The sequence below is a fragment of the Prionailurus bengalensis genome, chromosome E2 (genome assembly GCF_016509475.1).
Source record: "Prionailurus bengalensis isolate Pbe53 chromosome E2, Fcat_Pben_1.1_paternal_pri, whole genome shotgun sequence".
Lineage (NCBI taxonomy): Eukaryota > Metazoa > Chordata > Mammalia > Carnivora > Felidae > Prionailurus > Prionailurus bengalensis.
This window is the reverse complement of record NC_057352.1, coordinates 3,116,119-3,137,728: the sequence shown is the minus strand read 5'-3', so window position 1 is coordinate 3,137,728 and position 21,610 is coordinate 3,116,119. Positions and strand designations below refer to the sequence as shown.

General features: G+C 58.4%; 3 protein-coding genes across 4 annotated transcripts; 1 reads left to right on the top strand and 2 right to left on the bottom strand.

Annotated features, from left to right (window-relative positions):
• Positions 1-1,871: 1,871 nt before the first annotated feature.
• ZNF579 (zinc finger protein 579) lies at positions 1,872-5,141 on the bottom strand. The gene is made up of 2 exons (XM_043598254.1): positions 5,019-5,141; positions 1,872-3,985 (listed from the first exon to the last, which is right to left on the bottom strand). The coding sequence occupies exon 2, from the start codon at positions 3,981-3,983 to the stop codon at positions 2,295-2,297; it is 1,689 nt and encodes a 562-aa protein (XP_043454189.1). The 5' UTR covers positions 3,984-3,985; positions 5,019-5,141; the 3' UTR covers positions 1,872-2,294.
• A 6,923-nt stretch (positions 5,142-12,064) lies between these two features.
• Positions 12,065-17,303, bottom strand: FIZ1 (FLT3 interacting zinc finger 1). Of its 2 annotated transcripts, none has more exons than XM_043598253.1 (3): positions 17,207-17,303; positions 15,309-15,663; positions 12,065-14,341 (listed from the first exon to the last, which is right to left on the bottom strand). In XM_043598253.1, the coding sequence occupies exons 2-3, from the start codon at positions 15,621-15,623 to the stop codon at positions 13,154-13,156; spliced, it is 1,503 nt and encodes a 500-aa protein (XP_043454188.1). In that variant the 5' UTR covers positions 15,624-15,663; positions 17,207-17,303; the 3' UTR covers positions 12,065-13,153. The 2 variants fall into 2 exon arrangements, with proteins under 2 accessions (XP_043454188.1, XP_043454187.1); XM_043598252.1 differs by lacking the exon at positions 17,207-17,303 and adding an exon at positions 16,279-16,706.
• A 628-nt stretch (positions 17,304-17,931) lies between these two features.
• ZNF524 (zinc finger protein 524) lies at positions 17,932-20,761 on the top strand. The gene is made up of 2 exons (XM_043598251.1): positions 17,932-18,109; positions 19,699-20,761. The coding sequence occupies exon 2, from the start codon at positions 19,738-19,740 to the stop codon at positions 20,527-20,529; it is 792 nt and encodes a 263-aa protein (XP_043454186.1). The 5' UTR covers positions 17,932-18,109; positions 19,699-19,737; the 3' UTR covers positions 20,530-20,761.
• The last annotated feature ends 849 nt before the right edge of the window (positions 20,762-21,610 follow it).

The window sequence follows — 21,610 nt, the reverse complement described above, 5'->3', positions numbered from 1 at the left end:
GGCTGAAAAGGTGTCTGGCCCTTGTAGGTGCTCGCTAAATGGTAGCCCCTGTTTGGATGCGGTAATAGGGAGTCGCTGAAGGTTCCTGGGGAGGGAAGTAGCTTTGATGTCATGAACGCACACCCCAGCTCCCCAGCTGCTCACACCTTAGGCTTAGTTGCAGGATCTAGTTTGTTGGAGAACTGTCTCATTTGGAAACCCTAATTTATTTGTGCCAATATTTCATTATTGTCCACGTCGTCTGCTGGTCTTCAGTTCCATGAGGCTGGTGCCCAGGTGGTCTCACTCATCACTCTGCTCCTAGCATCCAGGCCTGGGTGGTGCAGTGACAATCAAACAGATGACCTTTGTTGAATGCCTACTATGTGCCAGGCACTGTTCCAAGGGCTCAGCCAAGATGTGTTAAATGTTTCACAAGGGGGGAGTTCTCCACAGCTCTGAGTCAGTTATCTCCTTTCCTAGACCCTCAACCTCCGTCCTTCTGGCTTCCCTCCCTCCTGCCTGCTCCTGCCTGGTGTTTCCATCACACCAGGGCATGACCTTCCCTCCCAAAGCCTCCGTTTGTTGCCCTGGAAAACCAGGATGATCTCACCCCTCTTTTCCTGGCCTTACAGGCATAAAGATGCCTAAGTGGTCGATGTCATTGTTTGCAAACGGCAAGAGAGAGCCACTGAAGGTGCTGGAGGAAGGCAGGATGTCAACAGAAGGAAAGGGAAGGGGTTTAAAGAAGACTGGCTTGGACACACCCTTCCCCCTCTACTCCTTAAGACCCAAACAAATGGGTGTGTGTGTGGGGGGGGACATTAAAAAGTTTGCAGAAAATGACACTTCCCCCCCCTCAACCCCCAATTCCTTGTGGTTTCTCAAACATGCAGCACCAACCCACCTCACAGCATTTGTCCCTGCTGTTCCCTCCACCCGGTTCTTCATTCAGGTCAAAGGTCATCTCACCAGAGGGTGAGATGCTCACTCATCACAGCGCCATGTGGTTTTCTCAGAAACCCTTACTGATATCTGGTGCTCTACAGCAGATCGGTTTATTATCTGGACCAGCTCTGTCCCGAGACAACTTCTTGCAATGATAGAATGTTCTAGATCTGTGCTGTCCAACAGGGCAGACCCAGCCGCCCGCCACACGGGGCTCCTGAACACTGAGGAACTGAACTTGTATCCGTTCTTAACTGTTTTATTTCAAATGTATTTACTTGTTCTAAATCTAAATAGAAACAGCCATGTGTGGCTGGTGGCTAAACTCTATTGGGTGGTGCAGATCTAGAATCCCAGCTCCTCATAGTGGGGGCACTGGTTTTCTCCTCTCCAGCACCCCCAGGGGCCCATCGTTGTGTCTGCCAGATGTTTGCTGAAGGAACGCACGAAGAGGGGGCGCCTGGGTGGCTCAGTCGGTTAGACGTCTGACTCTCGGTTTCCGCTCAGGTCATGATCTCACGGTTTCTGAGTTTGAGTCCCTGTTGGGCTCTGTGCTGGCAGTGTGGAGACTGCTTGGGATTCTCTCTCTCCCTCTTTCTCTCTGCCCCTCCCCCCCCCCAGTGCTGTCTCCCTCGCTCTCAAAATAAGTAAATAAAATAAAATAAAAAAGGAATACATGCAGAGATTACACAAGGCGGGGGGGGGGGGTGCCTGGGGCTCCCCAAAGATGCCTGGACGGATGGTAACCTGGGTTGTCTCACTCCCGTTTCTCCTCCTGAGTCTCTTGCTGCCTGAGCCCCTCCCTCCCAGTCCCTGATGTGAGTATCTGGATCCTTCCTGCTTGGAACCCAAGCTCAGGGTCTGCTGGACGAATCCCAGCTCACCCTAGGCGCCCCCCTGCAGCCCCCCCTCCCCCACCACAGACAGCCTCACTCTCTCCTGTGTCACGAACTCACATTTATTCACAGACAGACAAAGGGACAGGGATGGACCTTTGCTCACTGGGGACCCCCAGCGTCTGGCAGTTCCGAAGAGGTGACGGTGTCCAGTGTGTATCATGGGGGACAGCCAGGCAGGGGATCCCACCCCCCACCCCCAGTCTCCATATCTCTGGCCAATATTCTCCGCCTCCTTTTTTCCGAGTAGTCCTGCCTTCAGAGGCCTGCTGGCACAAGCAGTTCCTAACCAGGGTCGGGGGCCTGGGGGTGGGCGATGGGGAGGGAGGGGCGGTCCAGGGCCCACCCTCCTTAGTGTTGAGGGCTGGAAGGGGACGGGTGGGGAGACAGAGGAGGCGCCTGCTCTTGGACTTCCCTCCTCCGTCTGGCAAACCGGGAGCCAAATGGAGCGGCCGAGAGTGGGTGTGAAGGTCAGGAGGCCAGGCCGCCCGACCCGCGCAGGTGAGCCTTGCTGTCGAGCTCTTCTTCCTCCATCTGGAAGGCCGAATGGTCCTGGCTGTCGAAACAGGAGGCGCTGAGGAAGACAGGGGGAGCCGGTGGCGGCGACTGGGGTGGGGACCCCGGGGAGGGCGGCTCTTCCTTGATGTGTGCGACGGGCAGCGGGAGCCCTTCCTCGTCCTCCTGCCCGGCTGGCGGCGGCGGCGGGGGCGGCGGGGGCGACGGCGGGGCCTGGGCCTGGAGCGCCTGCAAGGCGGCGGCCCTCTCCAGCTCAGCGCGGTGGCAGCGTTGGTGGCGCAGGAGGCTGTAGGCGCGCGAGAAGCGGCGCGGGCAGCGCGGGCAGGGGTGCGGGGCCGGGCCCCCCGCGTGCACCTGCGCGTGGCGGGCCAGGTCCGCCAGGCGCTTGAACTCCCGCTGGCAGCGCACGCACTGGAACGGGCGCGCCCCTGAGTGGGTCACCCCGTGCTGTCGCAGGTGCGCCCGGCGCCGGAAGCCCTTGCCGCACTCGGGGCACCAGAAGCGGGGCTCCCCGGCGGGGGGCCGGGCCGGGGCGGCGTCGCCCCCGTTCTGCCCGCCTTCTCCCCCCTCCGAGGCGCTCCCGCACTCGGCCCCCTCGCCCCCCTCAGGCCCCTTCCCTGAGTTCCGTCCGCCCGAGGCCTTGTCGTCCTTCCTGCCCGCCGGGGGCAGCGGGGCCAGGAGGCTGAGCGCGCCGTGGACGCGGCGGTGCTGGCGGAGGTAGGAGGCGAGGCGGAAGGCCAGGCCGCAGTCCGGGCACACGAAGGGGCGGTCGGTGGAGTGGACCAGCCGGTGGCGGGACAGCGACCAGGGCCTGGCGAAGGCCTTGAGGCAGATGGAGCACTGGTGGCGCTTGGGGCGGGGCGGGGGGCCCCCTTCCCCCTCCTGCTCCCCCTCGGGGCGCAGACACGGGTGCGCTTTGAGCTCGCCCTTCGTGGCGAAGGCTTCGCGACAGCGGAGGCACAGCAGCGTCCAGTCGGCCTGGAGCAGGACCTGCTTCTCCTCCTGGCGCCCGGCCGCCAGCGCCAGCTCGGCCCTCAGCTCGGCCGCCCCGGCCTCGGCCTCCTCCTCCTCCGACTCGCGGGGCTCCGAGCTCGCGGGGGCCGCCAGCGTGGCCGGCTCCCCCGCCGGCCACGTCTCGGGCCACGCGGCCTCCTCCTCGGCGGCCCCCGCCGCCGCGGTGCTCGGCTGCTCGGCGCTGGCGTCCTGCGGGCCCCAGCTGGTCTCCGCGGCCTCCTTGGCCGCCCTCTCGATGGCCAGCTCGACCTCGCCGCCCGCGTGCTCCTGGGCCAGGTGGCGCCTGAGCTGGGCGGGCTCAGGGAAGGTGCGGGGGCAGGCGGCGCAGCGCAGCGGGGGTTGGGGCCCGTGGCCACGCAGGTGGCGGGAGAGGTGCGCAGGCCGGCGGAAGGCCTTGGGGCACAGGGGGCAGGCGTGGGGTCGGAGGCCCGAGTGGCTCAGCCGGTGCCGGGAGAGGTAGTAGGGGAAGCGGAAGAGGCGGCCGCAGGTGGGGCAGGGCAGGGGGGCCCGAGGGGCTCCAGCGCCCCCCCTGCCGCGGCCTCGGCCGCGGCCACGGCCCCGGCCGCGGCCCCGGCCCCGGCCACGGTGAGGCGGGCTGCCCTGGGCGGGTGGAGGGGGCTGCGGGTCCATGCCTGTAAGGAGAAAGGGGAGACAAGGAGACATTGTGGGGAGGGTGTTGGATCAAGGGAGATGTGGGCAGGGAAGCAGAGACAGAGAGCCAGACGGAGATGCAGAGATGGTCAGGTGTTTAGCCAGGCAAAGGAGAGAGCCAGCAAGACAGAAGAGACACAGGGACGTGGGGACAGAAAGACTGACAGCAGGAGAAGCGGTCAGACAGGGTGGTGGGAGACAGCAGGAGAGAGAGGTGGGGACTCCCAGCAGAGACAGAGATGGGGAGAAAACAAAGAGGTTTGGGGAGAGAGGGAGCGAACACAGAGACCAGAAGAACCTCAGCAGGGTGGAGGTGGGGAGAGACGGCGAGACAGCGAGAGGGAACAAGCCAGAGACACGGACAGGAGAGGAGACAGGGAGACAGTGAGCCAAGCGCTCTTCCTCAGGGGCCGGGCTGGAGCGTTTTGGGAGGGGCTGGGAACCAGCCTGTGGTGCCCGAGTGGAGGGGGTGGAATTCAACACCGGGAGGCCCCGGAAATGGAATGTGGGTACCCAGACCGGGGTCTGGGAGAGGCCAGGGGTAGGAGGGCTGCCTCAGCCTCTCAGCCCGGGAGAAGGCTGGGCGGCCACACTCCTGGGACTGAGGGAGGTGGGCGCCGGGGCCTGGGACCCCAGGTTTGGGAGGTGGCTGGGATCCACTCCTGTGTGGGAAGCGGTATGGATTCCTGGGTCCCAGGGGCAGAGAGGATTGAGGGAGGGGGCTGGGCTCCTAAGACAAGGGAGAGGAGGGGACTGGGGGCTCCACTGCCGGAATGCTCCAGGGAGGAGGCTGCTGGGGGCCAGGCCCCTGGACGCCTGCCCCCCACCAAGGCTGCTGGGGTCCTGAGCCCTAGGTGCCCAAGGAGGTAGGGGGGGGGCGATCTCCCCACTGGGCCCAGCCTGCGGTTCCCCGCAGGCCTGATCAGCAGAATTGAGGCCGCAGTTCGAGGCCTCACAGATTTCTGGGCCCAGGGCCTGAGGCTCGGCCCTGATCGCTGGGCACAGGGTTCTTACCTCCGCCTCCTTCGCTCCTTTCTTCCTTCCCCGCGGCCGGCCAAACGCGGACGGTGGTGGCGGGGAGGGAGGGAGGGAGGGCCCGAGCGTGGTGGGGGGTGGAGGAGGCTGGGCTCGGTGTCACCGCCTAAGCCTTCCCCCCGGAAACCCGGTGTTTCCACGGAGCCCCGAAGAGGAAAGACTGGCTGGGAAGCCGGAAGCGGGAGGACGAGGGGACCCAGGGGGCGGGGAGGGAGGGCGGCTTGGATTCCTGGGTCCTGCACGGGGAGGGGGCTGCGGGCCTGGGAGGCCGGGTCCAGCTCCCCTCCCCACCCCAACAGACACACATATTCATTCATGGCTTCAACAAATACACATTTATCAGGTCCTGTCTGTGCCAGGCACTGTGTCGGGCGAGGGGGGTGCCAGGGGACCGCGATGAATGAGGCGGTGGCAGAGGCCTCAGGGAAAGTGGGGGCGCTCTGGACTAGAACCCGATTCCAGCCATCACTTGGCTGCCTGAGCAAGCGACTTCCCCTTCTCCTGGCCTCAGTGTACCCCTCCATGATAAGCCCTGTGCATAATCATTCGCTCCTAAGACACCAGTATTTACTGAGCACCTACTCCAAGTCCGTTCTGCATATTCCTTGCCACACATACTCCATCCTAAGCTACCGAGATCCGCTGAGCACCTACTATGGGCTAGCTCTGTCCTTGGTGCTGGAGCTTCAGTGGCAAAGACACAGGCCATTGGACCCTGTCTGCAGGAATCTCAAGGAGGACGCAGTCAGACACAGATCCAATTGCCCTCCTGGAAAAATGTGCTCTGTCGCAGGAAAGAGGGTTTGGTGGGAACGCAGAGAACAGAGGCGGCACTGAGCTGATCCCACACAGGGGTGAGAGCAACCCTCAAGGTCTTGCAGGAGGCAACACTGTTTCAGCGGAAACTTGCTCGAGGAAAGTCAAGGGTTAGGGATGAGAAGGATGAGCGAATGGAAAGGGTAGAGACATGTGCCTCCACACGACACCTCAAATACCTGATGCTGAGCAGAAAAGGCATGTGGTGGAGGTATGCCTGCAGCTAGTCGCCGTTGGTTTAAGGTGAAATACATGCTCAACATTGTTGGCGAGAGTGTGGGAACTGGAACCTCTTGTACACGGCTGGGGCGAATGGAATTTGACGTTTATTTGTTTTTGAGAGAGAGAGAGAGAGACAGAGCACGAGTGGGGGAGGGGCAGAGAGAGAGAGAGGGAGGGAGAGGGAGATACAGATTCTGAAGCAGGCTCCCGGCTCTGAACTGTCAGCACAGAGCCCGACGCGGGGCTCGAACCCACAAACTATGAGATCATGACCTGAGCCAAAGTCGGATGCCTAACCGACTACTGAGCCACCCAGGCGCCCTGGGGCGAGTGAAGTTTGGAACAACCTTAACAAGCGAACAAATCCAGGATCTTTTCTGTCAGACCTGTTTGGAAACATGCAAAATGAAATCTGTATCAGGAATGAGTGTAGTACTACACATCACTGCAGAAGACTGGAAATGAGCTAAATGCCCATCGGTAGGGGATTCGAGCGAGAAGTCATGACTGATCTGCCCAGTGGAATGCTGTGTGTCGCCATCATCATCATCATCATCAGATTAATAAAAAAGATGAATATAACAACAACAACAACAACAACAACAACAACAACAACAGAATGAAGAAACTTACTGGGTAAAAATATGAAAGGCTCCAAGTGATAATGTGAAGGGAAGGGGGGGGGGAAAGGCAGCTGGAAAGGCACTGATGAGGCAGCTCATCAGTGGTTTGCATCTGGAAGAACTGGACGAGGAGACAGGAAACTGGCAACTTTGTCTAACTCTCAGAACTGAAACTTGCTACACTCTATCCTTTTGTACTTTTTGAATTTGAAACCATGTGAATGTCTTCCATACTCAAGAAAGTAAAGGTACAAGAAATAAATGGGAGGGAGGAGGGTAATGAAAAATAAATAAAATGAAAATTAATAATAGTGTAGCCTTGTAAGCGCCTTACAAATACAAACCCAGTTGTGTCTCCTTGCCATATGGAGTGGGTCATGTTATTCTCCCATTTTAAAGAATGGTAAAGCGAGGCACTAAAACATTTCAAACCTAAGCGAGTCTCCAGGAGTCTTTGAATCTCACAAAGAGATGGGGGAGACAACAGAGGCCTACAGCTTGATTTTTAAAAGCATCTGGTCAATAATACTACTTTCTAAAGGATATATATGTATGAGTGAAAGTCTAAAAATACCATGGAGATAATAACTACCAAATATGGGCTAGGGGGTGCCTTCTATGTTTTATTTTTTATATTTGAGAGAGAGAGACAGGACGAACAGAGGAGGGGCAGAGAGACAGAGAATCCGAAATGGGCTGACTCGGGGCTCAAATTCACAAACCTCGAGATTGTGATCTGAGCCAAAGTCAGACGCTTAACTGACTGAGCCACCCAGGCACCCCAGGTAGGGGGTATTTTATAGCGGGGAGAAGCAATCAGATCCTAGAGGCACCTATGGAGGGTGAGGTATATCTCTAATGTCCCAAAGCTGTAGTATATAGGGGTGGGTGTGGCATTAATGTCAGTGGCATTAAATACATTCTTGATGTCACCATTGAGATGTCAACCATGCCTACCATCTAGTATCAGAATTTTTCATCTCCCCAAACAGAAATCTAGATCCATGAAGCTGTCACTCTCCATGCCCTTTCTCCTGCCAGCCCCTGGCAACCAACGTTCAGCTTTGTCTCTCTAGGGCTTGGCCTACTGTGGACGTTTCATATCGACTGAGTCATACAATACGTGATCTTTTATGACTTGTTTCTTTCACTTAGCATGTTTTCGAGATTCATCTATGTTGCGGCATGTATCCGTATGCCCTTCCTCTTTACGGTTGAATAATATTCCACTGTATGGGTAGACTGCTTTGTGTTGGTCTGCCCATTTGTTCATGGACATTGGGTTATTTCTACCTTTTGTTTGCTATTGTGAATAGTGCTGTTATGAACGTTCAAGAATATATTTTCGTTTGAATGGCCGCTTTCAATTCTTCCGAGTCTATATCGAGGGGGTATGTGTGGCTATTTCACCTTCATTATCTATATTTTACAGGCTTAACGTTTTTTTTCCTTCCCCCCCCCCAAAAAGGAAGGAAGGAAGGAAGGAAGGAAGGAAGGAAGGAAGGAAAATTCAGGAATGGAGAGGTGAGAAATAAAGTGTCAAGCAGAGAGAACAGCATGTATGGGGTGGGGTGGGGTGGGGAGGTGGGGTCTTGTCTTGGGGGAGACTGAGGGCCTTGGATTGGGACATCAGAGCCGGCAGTGTGGTGGAGAGAGGCCGGGAGCTGCACGAGCCACTGTGTCCAGCCTCTTAGTCCAAGCTGAATGCTGGACGCATTCCTAGCGCACTGAGAAGCCATTGAAAAGGTTTTAAGCTGGAGAGTCACATGATCCGATTAGTGTTTTAGAGAAATTCCTGTGGGACCCGCGTGGAGGCCCGGCCGGATGCAGGGGAGACCCAGGCTGGGAGCAGGGAGGAGGCGGGGCGCGGGCCCAGGTGAGAGAGGGGGGCCTGGGCAGGGCTGGCCTCTCGGGCAGGGGGCGGGACCTGGCTCTGATTGGCTCCGGGCTGCACTCCGGGGGGCCAGTCCCACTGCAACTGCCTCCCCATTGGCTCTCCTGCTTCCAGCCCCCCCTACCTCCCGGCCAGTCTCCCGCACCCAGAAATCACAGGCTGTCACTCCAGCGCTGAACAACCTCTCGTGCTCCCCATCCCTTCCTCCCGAGTTCCTCACCCCTCCCTGTAAGGCTGGACGGGTCTGGCCCCTGGAGCCTCCCTCAGCTGACTGCCACCTCTCTCTCCCTGTTTCACCCTCTGCTCCAGCCACACCGTCCTCTTTGCTCTCTGTGGACCCCAGGGCCTTTCAACGTGCTGTTCTCCCTCTCCGGAATGCCCTTCCCCTAGATTTCCACGAAGTTTCCCTTACTCCCATCATTTCTTTCAGATGTCCTCAGAGACACCTCTCCTGTCCGCCTTAGCTAAAAGATCCCTCCTGTCACCCTCTGGTCCTTACTCTGCCTTAATTTCCAACCTGTACTTACAGCAAAGTAGCATTAGGGTTCTTGTAGATTACCCACTGATTGCCCATCTCCCCCTCCGCAGGGGTAGAAATAATTCCCTGAGGGCAGGCTTTGCTGAAACGCTGAAATGCTCACCCCTCAGCACCAAGCTGCGCACAGAAATGTGGATGAGGAGTGAAGAGGGGACGAGGCTGGGGCTTCAGGAGAGGGGGACCCCCTGAAGGGAGAAGACTGAGTTGGGGTGGGAGACGAGGAGCTCGGGTGAGCGTCCAGGTGGCCGCCTGGACGGATCAGCTGCGAACGAGTCGTCAGCGTCAGCCCAATAATCGGCTCTCTGGAGAGCAAAATCCTCCCTCGTTCCTTCGGAGCCTCAGTTAGCACACCTGTGAAATGGGGCCACAGTGAGAGGAGTTAGGTACAGGGTCCAGCCTTGGGCCCTTGGGAGGTCCTGGGGTGGGGGGATGGGGGAAATGGGTGAATCCCTTTCGCTATTGTCTCAGAAGAGAAAGGATTGGATTGGAGGTGAGGTGGGAGGAGTGGAGCCTCCACAGGTCCCTCTTCATTAATCCTTAGCTGGAGGCCATCTCCATGACAACCCTGGCTCCTTTCCAGACCCTCTGTGCTCCACACCGAGCAGGTCTCCAAGTGGGCGGGTCTTGTCCCTGGGGCGGTGCCTGAATCTAAGGGGGCGGGTCTTGTTTCTCCAAGACAGATTCTCTTTTTTTTCTTTTTTCTTTTTTTTTTTTTTGCCCCAGGGGATGAGTCTGGTTCCTGGATCCCGGGTTGCCTCCTTTACATTTTTTTTTTTTTCTTGTGAGATACGAGACTCATAGACTAAAAGAGCACGATACAAATGCACAGTTAGCAAAGAATGATCAATGGATCACCAGATTAAGACATGGAATGGTAGCTCCCACCCCAGAGTCCACAGAAGATTGGGCGTGATGCATCCAACCCCACTGTTCTGAGTTTCTATGGGCAAATGTTTTCCTCGCTTTTCTAGATGGTTCACGACCCACGATACATCCTAAACAGTATTATAGTTTCGCTGGCTTTATGAATGTTATATAAATGGAATCATACTCCATGGGCTTCTTCTTGCCTTCTTGCATTGGGTTTCTTTGTAACTTTCATCCATGCAAATGTGGGTTTCTCCACCCCTTTCATTTCATTGCTGTATGGTATTCCACAGCATAATATAGCACTGTTTATTGATCTGCTATACTGTTGATAGATGTCTTATTCTGTTCTGGCTGCTGTAACAAAATACCGCAGACTGGGTGGCTTGTAAACAACAGAAATTTATTGCTCACAGTCCTGGAAGCCAGAGGTCCAAGATCAAGGCACCAGCATGCTTGCCTCCTGGGGAAGGCCCTCTTCTAGGCCCTCATGGCCACTGCCTTCTTGCTGCGTCCTCACATGGTGGAGAGGACTAGGGATCACTCTGGAGCCTTTGGAATGTGGTCACTAATCCCATGCATGAGGACTCCACCCTCGTGATTTAAGCACCTCCCAATAGCTCCATCTCCAAATACTGTCACACTGGGCCTTAGGATTTCAACATACCAATTTTGATGGGGACACAAACATTCAGACCCTCACAGTGATGTTCCAGTTGTTCAGAGTTTGAGGCTGACCATATGTGCTGCTGGGAGTGTTTTTCTATGTGTCTCCCAGTGCAGGTGAAGGGATTTCTCTGGGGCTTGTGGCTAGCAGTGGGATTGCTGCATCGCGAGATATGCACATCTTCAGCCTTATTAGAGCATGCCAATCTCCCAGGCATCTTATATTTAAGAAGCTCAAAATGGAATTCTTGATTCACCTAAACCCCTACCCAAATGTGTTCTTCCCCTTTTCTGTTCTTAATTCAAAATGCCACCACTCAACCAGACCCTCTTGATTCCTCCCTTTCAGTTACACACACACACACACACACACACACACACATTCTACTTACAGAATTCATCTCGAACCCACCCATTTCTCTCCACCACTAAGGTCTAGCCACCCCCCCCCCCATCTCTCCTGCTGGACTGCTATAGTCTTCTGCTTCCACTGTACCCCTCCAGTTCCTTCTCCACTCAGCAGCCAGAGGGAACTTTGTAAAGTGCAAGAGTGATCCCATCCCTCCACGTTAAAATCTTGCTTTCGATAACCTGGAAGGCCCACCAGCCTCCGCGTGACCTGACCCCTCGACCTCAGTTCCTCCCTCTTCTCCGTGCCCATCCAGGCATCCTCCTCGCTGGTCTCTCGCCACCCTTCAGGTTCCAGATCAAATGCCACCTCTGTAGAGAATTCCACGGGACACCCGAACTGGGATGGCAGAGTCACTTTCTTAACACCTCTCCTCATCTCCTTCACATGCTCAAAACCATCTGGAAATTACTCTCCTTTCTTTGATTACTCTTTTCTCCACCCTATCGCCCACACACTAAACATATAAACCCCATGAGGAGTTATTTTCTTTGCTGCTGGATCCCCAGAGAGGATTACAATGCCTGGCACAGAATAGGCACTCAGTATACAGGAATGTAATCTAGTGCACAGAAGACAATACGAATGGCTGACCCCTTCCCTGATGGGTGAATCCTATCCTAGGAATTGGATGTAAGCGTTCAAGGTACAAATTTGGACACCTGGAGGTGGAGTCTAAGAGATAGGGTCTCTGCTTAGGGGTAGAACTTTTCTTTAAGGAGATAGTTTGGTTTTTAGGGGGTAAGTCTTATGGGATTGATGGTTTCTAAAGGGCATGTTTAGCCCATTGGAGACGAATGTTGTATTTAAGGGACTGGGTTCCCTTTTGGTGAGACTTAAACCCTTTCTGATTTTAATGGTCGTGCACTCTCGACTCAAAATTTGTCAGGAGGGAGGGAGGAAAGATCTTTATTTAGGGGGCCTGTCCTAAACCAGGGAGGGAGAAACTCCCACCTCTCTGGAGCCAAGGATCAGAAAATGAGACATCAGTGACTGACAGGACAAGGTTTATTGGGGTCCTGGAAACATTAGGGAGTGGGATGAGGGGGCAAGGTCGAGGCTCACAGGGGGGAACCCCCTAGCCAAACCCCCTTCCCCCTTGGGGTTGAGGGGAACACAGAGACAGACAAACCAACAGAGATGGAAAGACTGACAGGTGCTACAGCAGAGTGGGGGGAAAACCCCAATGTCCACCACCTCCCATTCAGATGAGTTCACAGGATGGGGAATGACGTGGACTGGCCCACACTCGAGAGTGAGGGAGGAGTGTCTGCCGTATTCACCTAAGGAGGGGGGGGGGGGCAGGCCACAGTCTGGACCAGCCCATTCCAGTGGACAGGGGTGTGTATCTGAATCAGTTCATTCTACTGGGCAGGAGGGATTTCAAACCAGCCTATTCTAGTGGTTGGGGGTGGGGAAGATCATTAGGGTTGATCCATTCTGCAGTAGGGGAGGGAGACCTAATTGGGGAGTGGGGGCTGAGGGCAGGGGACATCTACCCTGGTCCTCTTTCAGCGTAAGGAATGAAATGGGGTGGGAGCGGGGGAAGGCAGATTCCGGCTATATCCATTTGGGGGGGGGGGGACACCAGTGACTGGTGGGTAGCATTTGGAGGGGATCTAGGGAAATTCGGGGTCATGATCTCCCCACATTCTCCAGATCAAGGTCGTTGGGAATGATGGCTCTCAGGAAGAGGGGCAGCCTTCCCTTGGGGGGGGGGGGAAGGTGCCCATCTGTCATTATTAGGGCCCTCAAGATGAGAAGTACTTGGGAGACCCATTTCTCACTGCTAGGTCCCCACAGCTTGGAGGCTGCCTATTGACTTGGGGGTGCCCAGCGTATATTCCAGGGGTCTCACACTCAGGGGTCTCTTCATGGACCCTGGACCCCGGAGCTGAGGAATCTCTCCGTTTATTTGCTGCCCTCCAGCTCAGGGCCCTGTGTGGGCGTCTGGTGGCCCTGTCTCTCCAGCCAGGGTCCCCTTGCTTCAGGGCCCGTGGATCTGGATCCAGACCGGGCCGGGCCCAAGTCCAGCCCCGCCCCGGGGAGGGGCGGTTGGGCGGAGGCGCGGCCTGGCCGTCAGTCCATGCCCCGGTGCAGCTTCAGGTGCCGAGAGAGGTTGCTGAGCGTGATGAAGCCCTTGCCGCAAATGTGGCAGGGAAAGGGCCGCTCGGTGCCGTGCAGCAGCCGGTGGCGCTTGAGGTAGCACTCGTGGCGGAAGAACTTGCCGCACTCGAGGCACGGGAACGGCTTCTCGCCCGTGTGCACCAGCACGTGCCGCTCCAGGTCACGCGGCGAGCGGAACAGCTTCTCGCACTCGGAGCAGCCGAAGATCTTCTTGCCCCGGCCCGAGCCGGACGCGGCCTCCCCGGCCGCCGGCTCCCCCTCCGGGGCCGCGGGCGTCGCCTCCGCCCCTCCACCCTCGCCGTGGCTGGCCCGCCGGTGCTCTTCTAGGGCCGCCAGGGCCGCGTACAGGGCCCCGCAGTGGCCGCAGCCGTAGGTGGCGGGCCCCGAGTGGGCCTCCAGGTGGCTGGCCAGCGCGGCAGCTGAAGCGAAGAAGGTCCCGCAGTCGCACTGGTACAGGGTGTCTTCCGGCGCCTCGGCCACGGCCGCGGGCGCTGGGGCCTCCCCGCCACCCTCGGGGAGCAGCCCCCGGAGCTCAGGCACGCCGCCCCCGGCGTGGCCCAGGAGCAGCCCGCCGTCCCAGGCCGGCTGGGCGCTGCCTGCCTCCGCAGGACCGCCGCCTCCGCCGCCGTCGGCCGCCCCCGCGGCCCAGGCCTGCGCAGGGGGCGCGCCCGGGCTCTGCAGGTCGTGCGTCAGCTTGTGCCGCTCTAGCAGCGCGGGGGCGTTGAAGTCGCGCTCGCAGCGCGGGCACTTGAAGGGCTTCACATCAGTGTGCGCCGCCCAGTGGGCCGCCAGCTCGCGGCCCTGGTCGAAGCGCCGCGCACAGGCTCCGCAGGCGAACGGGGGCAGTGAGGCGGCGGCCGCGGCTGCGGCCTCCGCCAGCCCCCAGCTGCCCGGGCCGGCGCCCGCCGCCTCTGGGCCCTCTCCGCCAGCAGCTCCCGCACCCCCGCACACGGAGCAGGGGCCCACGTTGCAGCAGACGGAGCAGGGCGCGCTCAGGGCGGGCAGGCCTGGGCCGGGCTGCAGTGGAGACGGGAGTACCCCACGGTGCTGGCGCTTGAGGTGGCGGCCCAAGCTGGAGCGTGAGGAGAAGCGCAGCTCACAGACCAGGCAGCAGTAGGGTTTCTCACCAGTGTGGACGACCTGGGAGGGAGAGAGGGAGAGCGTGGCATCAGAACAGAGGGTCCAGTCTGCAGGGCGGATTCCTGCCCTCCCGACTGGCCTTGCCTAGCTTCGACCTTCTCCTTCTTCTTCTCTGATTTGGGTCATGTTGGGATTCTTTCTGCCCCTTCCCTCGCAGGACCTTTGCACGTGCTGTTCCTTTAGGCTGGAGAACTCTTCCTCCCATTCGTCCAGACTAACTCTTACTCATTTTCACCAAGCCCACCTAGGAAACTGGGACTCCCTGGGAGAATGGCTAGGTACTAGGGCTCTGAGCACTAACAAACCTGGGTTCAAGTCCCCCCTCTGCCTTCTAGTTGCAGTGAAAACTAGACAAGTAACATCATCTCTGAGGCTCTGCTTTTCTCCTCTGTGACACGGGCACAAGATGTGCCATCTCACAGGGTCGTTGTGAGTATAGGATAAAATCATCACTAAACAGCTACTCAATTCCTAGAAATTGTAATTATTATTGATAAACGTTCCGATCTCCTATGGATGTCCTCTAAGGTGGTGGATATCGGGAAGAGGTGGAGAGGATCTTTAATAATCCCCTGGGATGGGAGGTGGTTTTTCAAGGTAAATGTCCAACCTTCTAGAGCAAGAACTGTCCAACAGAGCTTTCTGCACTGATGGAGGTGTTGTGTATCTTCACTGACCAATATGGCAGCCACCAGCGACACCTGGCTTTTGAGCACGTGAAATGTGGCCAGTGTGTTACACAAGACTGTGCCTTACTGATAGTGGCCCTTGTGGTTTATTTAAAAGTCTGGGCGTACTAGAGACAGATTTTGAGCGTCCAGTCCTTTTGATTGGTAGTGCCTGCCTGTTGAACGGTAAAGCTAAATGAGAAAGCACAGCGCTGTCTGCTGCCCAAAGTGGGGCCCTGTGGCTCCAAGGGTGTGTCCAGCCCAGGGAGGCCAGCCTGAGCCCAGCCTGCGGGACTCACCTGGTGGTGCAGCAGGCCGGTGGAGTCTCGGAACCCTTTAGGGCAGGCAGAGCAGCGGTAGGGCCGCTCGCCGGTGTGCGAACGCAGGTGGTTGGCCAGGTTGAAGCTGTGTTTGAAGCCCTTGCCACAGCGCGGACACGCGTGGGGTTTGAGTGCAGTGTGCCGGGCGAAGTGGCGCCGAAGGTCCGAGCGGTAGCGGAAGCTCTTGCCACACTCACTGCAGTGAAATGGGACCCGGGGAGCAGCAGCAGCGGGAGGTGCTGGGGCCGGGGCCGGGGCGGGGACCGGGGGCACTGGCAGCGGGGCATCATCCATGGTGGCGTGGTGGGAGGGCAGTGGCGAGTGGAGGCTCTCTCTGGAGCAAGGGGAGACACGGAGGGCAGGTGAAGCAGTCAGCTCCCCATCAGCCCTCTCCTATCAGTCTCCTTGGACTCAGGACCCGCTATCTGTCCCCTGGGAACCCTTCCCACTTCCCTCCAAGCTACACTCAACCTCCAAGCCACGACCACCCACCGTTAAGCCTCCCCTTCTCCTACAAACCCTCCTCTCACTCATCTGCCAATCTTCCTAATCAGTGCCAAGTGGCTAATACACTCCTGAGTGTTTTTAAGCCTCTTCTCTACTTGGACCCCCCCCCCCACTTCTCCCTAAGCCCCGCCCACTCTGTTAGACCCCAGCCACTCTGAATCAGGTCCCACCCACTCCTCCTCAAGTTCCCGTTGCCTCTTGAATTCTCTGACAAGTCCCTTCCTCTCTGAAAGTCCCTCCCAGTCTTCTTCGAGAGTGAAAGTCATCTTCGGGGAAAAGATTCACATTCCTAGCAAATGAGCGGGACAAAGATTTGGGGCCAAGTGCACTTGGTTCAACCTTCCAGGGCGACCAGGAATGGTCCTGGAACCTCTGAAGAAACCAACTGTCCATCTGCAGAAAGTCTGTCCATCTGCACAGTGGGAGTAACAGGGGTACCTACCTCATGCAGTGGAGGTGAGGCATAAGCAAAACTGTGGCAGTGCGTGCCGCGCCCTGACTCAGGCAGGGGCCCAGCAAAGGCTCAACAGGCAAGCTGTTCTGATTACTACTGCCCGCCAAGTTCCTCTGAGATTGCTCTCGAAATCCTACCATCTCTTCTCCGCCAAGGTGCGCCTCCAGAACGCCACACAGGTTGTCGTATCCACCTAGCCTGTAGGGGGGCCCGTCCTTTCCAAGACCCTCCACTCAGCCTTCCGGGGGGAGCCCCTTCCCAGCCCTCCAAATCATTGCACTTACGTTATGAAGACTTGTTATTTCCACTAAGACTAATTACACGCCTAAATCCCATCACCTCACTGCGCCCATTCCTGCACAAACCACTCCCCTTCTACTCTAAGCTCCGCCCACCTGTGCCCTGAGTCCCATTCCCGCTCCCCCCCACCCCCCACTCAGCCCAGGTAAGTCCCTTCCACCCTCCAACCTGGGACCCTCCTAGCACTATCTGGCCACGCCCCTTATCAAGCCCCACCCATTGCTAAGCCCCACCCATTTTCTACCCATAGTCCCGTTTCTTCCACTAAGCCCAGCCTATTTCCATTCTAAGCCACGCCCCTCTGGAAGCTCCTCCCCGCAGCTGCTCCGCCCCTGTCGCCACTAAGCCCCGCCTCCTTCCCACCCAGTCGCCTGCAGGACTGGCCCCCCCCCCCTTCCCCTGTCGGCTCTGGGACCGAGGCCCTGAGTACCGGCCTTTTGTGCCCCTCCCCCCTGTCCCTAAGAGGTGCGGCCCGGGGCGCCCGGGGTGGGAGCAGGTCAGGCGCGACCCGCAGCCGGGCGAGTCCACCTCGCTCGCACGGAGCGGGGGTTTTGGAGCCCTGGGGCGGCCCCAGGAGGCCGGGAAAGTCAGTCGGCTTTTCTCTTTAATTACTTACACCTCCCTCTGGGCGCCGACATTTTGGGCAGCGGGGGCAGCGTCACTTCCACCCGGGGGCCCCTCGACTTCCGCCTCGGCTCCCTGCTCCCCCACACTCCTTTTTCCCGCCCCCTTGGCTTCCCCCTCCCCACCGCCCGCCCTTATCCCTGTTTCCCGTCCCTTCCCCAGCACTGGAAGTTGGGGAAGCCAGGGTGGCGCCATCTTTGGTGAGGGCAGAGTGGGGCGGAGCTAAGGGGGGGGGAAACTCCCGGCGCCATACAGACTGAGGGCGACAGGCTCCCGCCGCGGCCTCCTGCCCTCGGTGTCTGTGCTGGCGGGAGTTCACGTTAATGAGGGCAGATGTGATTCCCTTTTCACAGCCTTAGACTCCTCCTGTGTAGGATGTAGCTTTGAGTCCGGAGAAAAGAAAAATCAAAGTTCGGCGACTGTGGTAGAGTTAGGAAAGAGCAGGTCCCATGTTGTTGCCAGCCCTCCAGGGGGCTTTGAAGCCTATCAGGCGCCATGTTAATTACGGGAACAAACAGCCATTTTCCCGCTCCTCATCCTTGTGGTACCTGCCTTTGATTGGGTCACCCTGCTGGGTACTTTGTGGGAGGAAAGACATTTCTATGTGGTCCAGAATGTGTTGGTGGGGTTATTTCCCGCTCGGGGCCAGCGAAAGCGACGGGCGCGCAGGCGCGTTTTGGCTGCAAGGACGTGACCGGTCCTTAGGACCCGGCGCGTCCTCTTTGTTCCCCGCGGGCGCGGGCCCGACTGAGAGGGAGTGGGGGAGGGAGAGGGCGGGGCTGTCCCCAAGCGCGCCGCCGAGGGGCAGGGCCCCCTGGCCCCCGCCCCTTCCCACGCGCCGGCCCCGTCGCCCCCGCGCGCGCACACTCGCGAGCCCAGGCGACATGCAAATGAGGTACCCGAGAGGCGGGGGTCCGGGCGGGGAGAGGGGAGCGGAGGGAGGGGAGGCCCGGGGCCGCGCGCTCCTGGAGCGCGCCCCCACACCTGCTTCTGCGCCCGCGCCTGCCGCAGCGCGCGCGCCGACCTCGCGCCCCGCGGAGTCGGCCCGGGCGCGCGCGCGCAGACCCCCTTCCTGGAGGCCCTCGCCGTCCGCGGCCCGCGAGCCGCTCATTGGCCGCCGCCCCCGCAGGGCCCGCCCCGCGCGCTCGGGCCGCCGGGCGCGTGCCTGCACGGGGGTGGCAGAGGGGCAAGGGGCGAGGCCCCTGTTCCGGAGACCCCGGTTCTAGTCCAGGCCTTCCTACCGGAGCGAACCATGTGATCGTGGAAAAGTGGTGGCCCCTCTCTGGCCTTCAATGTATGTGCCTGTTCCAGTGGCACCTGCAGCCCCAGCTGTTAACTGCACCTCTTCCTTCCTTACTCTCGGTTTAATCTCACCCTAGTCTCATGGTCCCATGCTCTGTCGATGGAGGTCATGGTGGTGATGGTAGTTTACTGAGTGCTTACTATTACCGACTGACAACTTGCTATAGCCATTTTACAGAGGTGGAAACTGGCCCAGAGAAGCAAAGTCATTTGTTAATTAATGGCAGAGCTGGATCTAACCCAGGTGTAAGGAACCCTATGGTATCCCCTTGTCTCCTTGGGTGCATTTCTTCTCACTCCCTGCGCCTTTGGGGTCCTGGAGATCTAGTTCGAGTCCTGATCCCGCTCTTGTTTGCAGAGAGGGCTTGGGCAACTGACCAGGCTTTCCTGTGCCTCTGTTTCCCCAGCTGCAAAATGGGGGTGATGTACCATTATTCAGAAAGTTGGCGTGGGGCTTAGCTGTCAGTGAGTGCCTAGCTGATATCTTCTAGGCACTTCTGTGCACTGAGCACTTTATGTGTATTATCCTCATGCCATGTCTGTGCGAGTAAGATGACCTATTCGTCCTATTTTGCAAAAGACTTAACGGAGGCTCAGAGAAATAATTGCCCCAGACCACACAGAGAGTGAGTGACAGACTCAGGAGTTGAACCCAGACCCTGTGAGTTGGGAGCCTTAACAGTTCCCATATATTTCTTCACCTACGACTTGGGGCCAAACATCACCTGGGACCACCAGTCCCTTGTCTTCTCCCAGTCCTGAACTCCCACACTCCTCCCACTTTGCCAAACAGAAGCGGGACAAAACATTCCTGGGCCTCCATGGCTCAGGTTTGATGGGCTCTTTGTTTTGAGGATCGCAATATGGCCCCATACCCTTAGTTGGACTCTATCCTATCCTCCTATGAAGATTTTCCTTTATTTTGATTCAAGATGACTCTGAACTTCTAGGAAGGGGGTGAGGGAGGCTTAGGAGACACCTGTGTGGCTAAAGGTAGTGTCTTTTTACCAAATGGTTGGAATTATCTTGCTATTTTACCCACCAGTGTAGCTATAACTGTCCAGGTGAATGTTGGCCATGCCCAGGTCGAGAGACTCAGACCAAGGGATGGGCGAGGTGTTGGGGGACAAGGGATGACTCAGACCCTCCCTGCACTGACGGCTGCCCCCTCTCTCCTCTTAGCCCGGCTCCAGTGCCCAGACCCAAGCCCCCCACTGCTCAATGGACACCCCCAGCCCAGACCCGTTGCCTTCGCCTTTGCCCGGGGAGGAAGAGAAACCTCTGGCCTTACCTCCTCCTGTTCCCCGGGGCCGCCGAGGCCGGCGCCCTGGGGGGGCCACCTCCTCGAATCGGACGCTCAAGGCCGCCCTCCCTCGCAAGCGGGGCCGCCCCCCCAAGTCAGGGCAGGAGCCCCCGCTGGCACAGGGGGTGACAGCCCCTGTGGGCAGCGGCGGTGGCAGCGACCTCCTGTTGATCGATGATCAGGGTGTGCCCTATACAGTCTCTGAGGGGTCAGCGGCTGGTTTGCCTGAGGGCTCCGGCCCCAAGAAGGCCCCGCACTTCTGCCCGGTGTGCCTGCGGGCCTTCCCCTACCTCTCCGACCTGGAACGCCACAGCATCTCGCACTCAGAGCTGAAGCCGCACGAGTGCAAGGATTGCGGCAAGACCTTCAAGCGGTCCAGCCACCTACGGCGGCACTGCAACATCCATGCCGGCCTGCGGCCCTTCCGCTGCCCACTCTGCCCTCGTCGCTTCCGCGAGGCGGGTGAGCTGGCCCACCACCACCGTGTCCACTCCGGGGAGCGCCCCTACCAGTGCCCTGTCTGCCGGCTGCGCTTCACGGAGGCCAACACGCTCCGGCGCCATGCCAAACGCAAGCACCCCGAGGCCATGGGGGCACCCCTGTGTTCCCCGGACCCAGGGCCCGAACCACCGTGGGACGACGAGGGCATTCCGGCTACGGCAGGGGCTGAAGAGGGGGTGGAGGAGCCGGAGGGCAAAGAGCTGGCTTGACCCACACCCTGGGCCACCTGTCCCCAGGCCAGGTTTAGAGCTGGGAGTTCAGCTGGTGCTGAGCCTGGGCAGGAAAGCTGGGACGCTCTCATACCTGGTGGTCTTCCCGTTGTGGGAGGGGGTTGAGGGTGAGGACCTAAACTCCTGGGTCCTGCTGCCTTCCGCCACCCTCCCCCGGACTGACAGGCCCCTGGAAGGCAGGGGCCTTGGAAATAAATATCTGCCTACTGGCTTCCTGTGTGTATTCAGTGATGGTACCAGGGCTGGCCCTCCCTTCAAATGTCCTCTGGTCGCTATGCCACCCTGATAGGAGTGCATCGAATTTGGGAGAACCCCATGTCATGTGCCTTGTTACCTTGCCACTATGGGCTGGCTTGGAGGAAGGCTTTGCCCCCTCTCCCAGCTCCAGCAGACCCCAAAGTGCTCCCTGTAAATAGCCACTCTAAGTAAAACATTGAACCTCTGTGCAAATGTGATCTAGGTCCCCATCCCCCATCCCAGCCATATTCTTGGAAATTCTGCCCCCACTACTTTGCTCCATCACTTTGTCCTGACACTAAGGAAAAACCGAGTTGAGGGTTGTGAGCAGAATTAACAACTTTGGTAAGGCTTACGTAGATAAGAGGTGTGGCCAGGAGGGGGCGGGGCTAGGGAAACAGGGGGCGGGGTTGGGGCTAAGGGGTGAGGCTGATGAGCATTGTGGGCGGGGTTTAGGGGGCAGGTGTTGAGAACAAGGGTGGGGCTTGACTTGGTTTAAGGGTTGGCAGGCAGAAGGTGGAAACGGTTTAGAGGCCATATGAATAGGGTTTATCTGAGAGGAGACGTTTCAAGGGGGAACTGCAGGAGAGCAAAGTGTTGGGACAGACGGGAGGTAACTGTGAAGAGCAGGTGCTGTGAGGGGGGCATGACTGTTATTCAGGCACAGGTGACAGAAGGGGGTACCTAAATAAGGACTAAGGAAGGGAAGTGCCTGAGACGAAGGGCGCTTAGTAGGAAGGGGCTGGGCTAACACAGGGGGCTTGGTGCAGCCTAAAAACCTCTGGGGGGCACTGCTAGAAGAGTGTTGGGCTGTGGGCGGGGC

Bases quoted from the DNA above. Each gene is read 5' to 3' on its own strand.
- FIZ1 (XM_043598252.1), bottom strand. From the start codon at position 16,430: ATGGTAGGATTTCGAGAGCAATCTCAGAGGAACTTGGCGGGCAGTAGT. The intron at 15,664-16,278 runs GTAGGTACCCCT...CCCTTGCTCCAG, and splicing joins CCTCACCTCCACTGCATGAG to AGAGAGCCTCCACTCGCCAC. The intron at 14,342-15,308 runs GTGAGTCCCGCA...TCTCCCTCCCAG, and splicing joins CCGGCCTGCTGCACCACCAG to GTCGTCCACACTGGTGAGAA.
- ZNF579 (XM_043598254.1), bottom strand. From the start codon at position 3,983: ATGGACCCGCAGCCCCCTCCACCCGCCCAGGGCAGCCCGCCTCACCGT.
- ZNF524 (XM_043598251.1), top strand. From the start codon at position 19,738: ATGGACACCCCCAGCCCAGACCCGTTGCCTTCGCCTTTGCCCGGGGAG.